The 6147-nt window shown below is 50.4% G+C and overlaps 1 protein-coding gene across 15 annotated transcripts in view; it reads right to left on the bottom strand.

Annotated features, from left to right (window-relative positions):
• Window positions 1-244: 244 nt before the first annotated feature.
• Window positions 245-6147, bottom strand: part of Gbf1 (golgi brefeldin A resistant guanine nucleotide exchange factor 1) — a 123818-nt gene continuing 117915 nt past the window's right edge. For 9 of the 15 annotated variants that reach the window (XM_013158240.3, XM_013158238.3, XM_013158244.3 and 6 more), the window contains 8 exons: window positions 5841-6046; window positions 3032-3182; window positions 2804-2934; window positions 2354-2455; window positions 1973-2086; window positions 1675-1855; window positions 1400-1528; window positions 245-1039 (listed from right to left, as the gene is read on the bottom strand). In XM_013158240.3, coding sequence (XP_013013694.1) covers window positions 774-1039; window positions 1400-1528; window positions 1675-1855; window positions 1973-2086; window positions 2354-2455; window positions 2804-2934; window positions 3032-3182; window positions 5841-6046 — 1280 coding nt within the window. In that variant the 3' untranslated portion in view covers window positions 245-773. The remainder of the gene's footprint in view (window positions 1040-1399; window positions 1529-1674; window positions 1856-1972; window positions 2087-2353; window positions 2456-2803; window positions 2935-3031; window positions 3183-5840; window positions 6047-6147) is intronic. The other 6 variants (XM_013158243.3, XM_063244595.1, XM_003474989.5 and 3 more) reach the window with 3 other exon arrangements.

Below are 6147 nucleotides of genomic sequence, written 5' to 3'. Positions count from 1 at the left end.
AGAGGGAGCCTTTGTAGGTAGCTGCTCTGGCACACCTCTGCTGAGGGGCACCATCGCAGCAGTGGGAGGGCTGGTCACAGTGCTGGGGGGATCCTTATCCCAGATCTGGCCCCTTCTTGCTGGTTGGGGGCCAGGTGGACTCAGCTGCATTTTACTTGTTTAACTGTGAGCCAAGCCCCGGAGACCCCAGCAGTGTGGTGCCCTGAACTACAAGCTCTAGAAGGAAAGCAGGGAGGAAAGGGAGTGGCGTCGGTACTGAGACCTTTATTACATCGTAAAAAGTCCACCGCTGTCTTGGCTTTCCATATGTACACGCTGCTCCAGGCAGCCCCCCATCAGGCCTTTCCTGCCACCTCCATAGCGCCGATTGCCTCTCCAGACTGACCAGCTGATTGCTAAAGGAAGCTTCGGAGGAGATGGCCTGAGGCTGATAGACAGGATGGGAGCAGGAGCAAAGTGCAGAGTGGCTGGGCTGGGCACTGCACGGCTGGCACAGTGATGCTCCCAGTGCTGCCAGGCTGGACGCAGAGACCACAGGTAATACCTCGTACACACTCAGGTTGGACCCTCAGGAATGGAGCACAGAGGAGAAGGAAGTCCTGCAGTCTGACGTGGGTTCCAACAAGGGCTGTGAAAGTTGCCCTTCCTCTACTCCCAAGTGACAATGACAGCAGCTTAGGTTGGGCCTGAAGAGTCTGGGGCCCCCAGAAGGTCAAAGAGGACCAGGGACGGCCTGGTGGGAAGTACTGGTCCTGATTGTGTAGGGATCTGTCTTAGTTGACCTCAGAAGTGGGTATGGGGTCTGTAGGACGGGGTGTGGCTAAGAGGGGTACAGGAGAGGTGGCTTCGATAAGCGCAGGGTTCAGGATGATGGGCAGAGTCATGGGTGGCACGCCCACCTGCAGGGGGGAGGCCAAAGGCTGCAGGATCAGCGGGGGCTGAGGCAGTGGGGGAGGCCCATCTGAGGCTGGGCTGGAGGCCACTGGTGATCCAGGAGGGCTGCTGCAGGTGGCTCTAGAGCCCTTGGGGTTCTCCAGGTCTGTAAGAAGAGGAAAGTGGCTGCAGTCAGGCTCTCTTGTTGGCAAGGAAAACTCTTGCACCCCGAAGCTGGAGTCCTGAACTTCCCTTCTTCCCCACCCACTCCAAGGCTAAAATGATGGGAGTCTCCCCTCAAAACTCATGTCAAGGGTTCAACTGTCTTCTGTCTACTTTGTACCTCCCTCACTGTAGCCCTGTGGTCTAGTCTTTACCAGAGCCCCTCAGGGGCACTTCTTTTCCAGGGCCCTCCTCCAACTTCATTGGGCTAACCCCTGCTCTTCAGGGATTCCAAACTTGCTCTGGCCCCTTGGCTGTCCTGCTTCCTGCCCACTCCCGAGCAGGCTGGCCTGAAGGGACTTACCACAGGCCCCCAGCTCAGAGGGTATCTCTGTGGGAGGTGGGTGGCCAGGAGTCCAGGGGTCGCCAGCAGCAGGAGTCAGGTGGGCTGAGGCCAGAGGTTTTGGGGCATGCGGCTCTGTGGGCAGGGGGTCTGGGATGGGCAGAGAATCCAGAGGGTAACTCAGTGCTTTCTTTCTGGCAGAGCCCTGGCTGCCTACCAGTCTTTGTACCCACTTGGGGCATGGAGAATGAGTTCCGCTCTGGGGACCCTGTGGTAAAGCTGGACCAGCCCCCTACCTTGGATGACAGTTTGCTTGAAGAGCTCATCGCGTAGGTGTGGCAGAAAGCAGTCAATGCGCTCCCAGGTGATCTCCCAGAGAGCAGAGGGGCTACTGCCTCGTGCATCTGCACTGTGGAAAATCTCTGCTGTGTCCATCACCAGAAGCATGTTCTTCAGTGATTCAGGGATGGCCTCTGACTGCAGGAGGCCATGGGGCATGACAAGCAAAGAGTCACAGGGGGAGCAGTTGCCAAGGAGACAGCGAGTCTCCCCAGTGGGTGGCAGAGGAAGGGGGCGCTGGGTGGGCCCTCTCACCAGTAAATCACTGGAGCCTGCATGCATGTACTTGTCCATGAAGTCCAAGATGGTGAGCCAGAGGGCTGCAAAGGTGGACAGCGACAGCAGCGGAGACAGGTGCTGTAGGAAGACCTGCAGCCCACCAGCGCCTTTCAGTTAAGGGCAGCACAAGAACCCTCTGCACCCCTTTGCAGCTGTCCTAGGGCTAGAGAGCAGGCCTGCACCACCTCGTGTGGGAACTCTGGATCAGAGACTGCCCTGAGTCCTGCTGAGTCTCCATGGCAGGGTGGCCTGAGCACATACACTGCATCTTTAGATCCTACTGGAAGCCCTGGCTTCCCAACTTGGGAAAAGCCAGGTGTGGGGAAGAGTAGGTGGGGATAAGGGGGTGAGCAGTACCTTTGAGAGGAGTGTGGAGGCCCTCATCCGAGTCTCCTCCATCCCACCCACATCTGCTGGGCTGATGTTTTCTAAGAGCTTGGTCAGCAGAGGGAACAGCACCTGGTAGGTAAATACTCAACATCACTGGGTGTGGTGTACACGCCTAGAATCCCAGCCTTTTGGAGGCTGTGAGGTTGAGGCCAGTCTGGGCTACATAATGAGTTCAAGGCCAGCCTAGACTATACAGTGAGACCCTGTCTCAAAAAGCCAGCATAAAACATAACAAAAGAAAACAACCCAAGGCCACCCAAGCAGGTCAATTGGGTAGCTCTGTCCCAAGAAAGCTGGGGCTAGGTGGGGTACATACAGGACAGCAGCGAAAGTACGTAGAACACAGCTATTAGGTGCTCTTCGGGCTGTCTTTTCCCTGGATTTAAACTTTACCTTAAGACCAGGGTAAAGTTTTACCTTGTTAAAACAGGACTCCCACTCCAGGGCATCCAGCTTTTGCAGGTCATGTACCAGAAGAGCTCGCTGTAGATAGGTTAATGCCTGCATTCGGACCTGGCGCCGGGCATCGCAGCACAGGCAGGCAATGCCTGAGAGCAAGATCAGGGTCAGGCTCCCAGGGGCATTTGGCCTTGGGCTCCCCAGGCTTACCATCACCTATGCCCTCCCCTCCCAGTCTCCGTTTACCCTGTAATAAAGGACACCAGCAGTGGGCCCAGAGAGTGCGTGAATCTGCATCAATCTTCTGGCCACCTGTCTCCAGGTGGCGCTGTTCTTCTGCCCACGAGCTGTAGATAGAGGCTGCTCGTGTGTGCAAGGTGTGCATCAGGTCTAGTAACTGGGATCACAGGAGAGGGTAGGTCATGAGTGGGATGAGACCTGCTGGGCCCCTTCCCACCCTCCCCTCACTGTCTGCGACTAAGTCCTCAAGGTCTTTGGCACCAGCCACTCTGTACTCCCCCATTTTTTCCAATTAATCTTTTACTTTTTATTACACACATCAACACATTACAGAAAAGAGTAAAGAATTCCTTAATGTTAAACTGTATTGATAGTCCTTTTGTCTCAACTGGATGAGCTGGTTGCTCCAGATCAGGCTGTTTCTCAGAGTTAGGAATCAGTAGGGGAGATTGTAGATGTGTGGACCAAGATTTAATAGCACGCAATCACTATGAGAAAGGAACTTTCACTTCAATTCTCTTTCTGATGACACAGTGAGCCTCATTTTGTTAATTTCATTTAAAAACAAGCTCAGCTCAGAGATTCGCGTGCGTCGTCCAGCCAGATAAGTATTTTCAAGTTTCCACTGTTTGTCGAAAGTTGTTCTATTTAAGGCTACTGTTTCCCCATTTAGTGAAATAAATTCAGCTCAGCTGGGTGCAATGGTGCATGGCTGTATAGTAATTCCAGCTAATTGGGAGGCTGAGATATATAAGTTCAATGCCAGCCTAAGAAACTTAGACCCTGTCTTTTAAAAAAGGACGGCTGGGAGTGACCTTCATTGTGGACACTGTGCCTATAGTCACAATGCACTAGTGTAGCAGGTGTGAGGCCTGGGGCGCAATGCTCAGTATTGAAAAAAAATCACCATAAAATCAATTTTCACAAACAGGATTTTGTCACTGGTAATTTTTAAACAGACTCCTGCACTACTGATTCCCATCCCTCAGCTTCTGTCAGCTGTGCAGGGTCAGCCTCATCCCCAGCACCTCTCCCAGACTAGAAGGTTCCATGGATCTTCCTAATGCAAACGTGGGCTTCTGCAGCATTGGTACTTTCCTAACAAGGCTATCATGAAGAGGAAAACAGCCTGGCAAGGATTTCTGTGTCCTTCCCAGTGCTGTCTGCAGTCAATTGATCGACTACTCCCTTTCAGTCATTTTTCTGGACCTCTAGAGTCACAATTTCTATGCTCTTTTCCTAGATTTGGCAGACCTGTCTGCTGGTGCTAAGTGGAAGAGGTCTTCCATAGTAGGTTCTTTATATTTTTATTTTATTTCATTTTTTTCAGACAGGGTCTTGCTATATAATCCACGCTGGCCTTACATTCATTATACAACCCAGTCTGGCCTTAACTGTCAGCAGTCCTCCTGCCTCAGCCTCCCAAGTGCTAGAATTATAGTCATGCACCTCCATGCCCGGCAAGTTCTTCCACAGGTTGTAGCTGTTGTGTTTCTTAGTAAAAGCAACACAGAACAAATGAAGCACATAATAGTAATCTCAACATAAATGTCCATGGATGTCTGCCTTTTTTTTTTTTTTTTTTTTTTTTTTTTTGTCTTTTTCCTTTTTATTGGTACCAGGGATCGAACTCACGACTGCCTGCTTGCAAGGCAGGCGCTTATGCCGCTGAGCTAAATCCCCAAACCCCTGTCTGCCATTTTTTGACCATGGAACATATTTTGTCACAGGTGAGATCCATGCCATGGAAGTTAGGGCAGTTTGTGTTCTGAACATCTTCAGTAACTAAACTGAACTTTCTAGATGCAACATCATCTGAAAGGCTCAGTTCAAACATATACTCTTTGAGGCCATTAGATGCAGTTTGATTCTTTGAGTTCTGGTGATTAGTGTTTTCCCACTATTTCTCCTATTGAATACAGCTGGTGCTTTCATTATGTACTAATCTTTCTTTCTTTCTTTCTTTCTTTTTTTTTTTTTTGTGCAGGGGATCAAACTCATGACCTCGAGCTTGCCAGGCAGGCGCTTAAGCCACTGAGCTAAATCCCCAGCCCCATACCAATCTTTCTTAAAGCTGCACACTCTCTTGAGCTTTCTCTTTGAGACAGTGTCCTACTCACTATGTAGTCCAGGCTGGCCTTGAATTTGCAATCTTCCTGCCTCAGTTTCCCTAGGACTGGGATAACAGGTGTGTATCATATGCTTGGCTTTAAAAATCAGTATTATAGGGTCAGGGATTTAGTTCAGTGGCATGAGCACCTGCCTGGTAAACATGAAGCTGTGAGTTCGATCCCCAGTACCAAAAAAAAGAAAAAAAAATTCAGTATTATATGAGTTAAATAGACAGAATAAATATAGAAGAACAGACAAGAAACTCATAGTAAGGGGCTGGGGGTTTAGCTCAGCGGCATAAGTGCCTGCCTTGCAAGCGTGTGGTCGTGAGTTCGATCCCTGGTACCGACTTAAAAACAAAAACAAAAACAAAAAACTCGTGATATGTGTGCCCTCTAGTGAAAAGAAGTTAGTGGCTGGAGATTGGAATGGAAATTTACTTTTATCAATTTTCCTTTATGTACCTTTTGAACTTTGTACTATGTACACAGATAATCTACTCAAGAAATAAACTTTAACTTAAACATATATTTTACCAAGCAAAGGCTTCCAGGTGGTTGTGGATAAGGGAAATACGGGAGGAGGTGCTCGAGGCGTGGGCAGAACATGCAGGCCTCCTCTTAGCCCTGACCTTCCCTGGCTCCACCCAGGTCCCAGCCTCAGTGCAGGAAGGAAGGAAGGAAGTAAAGGCAGCCATACTTACGTCCTGACTGACCTGTAAAGACACTGTGTGGTAGCTGGCAGGCACACCTTCATCTTCATCGTCGTCACTATGCCCACTCCGAGTGGCATGCTGGCTGGAAGTACGAGGCCGCCGAAGCATGGAGCCCTCCTTGGGCTTCTTCTTAAAGCGGTTCCCTTTGTTGTCATATTTGTGACTCTTGCCACGTTTCTCCTGGGACTTGCACCCTAAGCAGAGCCGGACTAGGTCACATTTGCATAGCCAAGTGCAAGAGAAAGATGCCCTGCTTTTCTTCCTGGCCCCCTCCCTTTTGCAGGCTCACATGGCC

Source organism: Cavia porcellus, unplaced genomic scaffold, assembly GCF_034190915.1.
Source record: "Cavia porcellus strain 051 isolate PalLab524CR breed Dunkin Hartley unplaced genomic scaffold, mCavPor4.1 scaffold_2, whole genome shotgun sequence".
Lineage (NCBI taxonomy): Eukaryota > Metazoa > Chordata > Mammalia > Rodentia > Caviidae > Cavia > Cavia porcellus.
The sequence above is the reverse complement of the archived record's forward strand: the minus strand, read 5'-3'. Positions and strand labels throughout refer to the sequence as shown.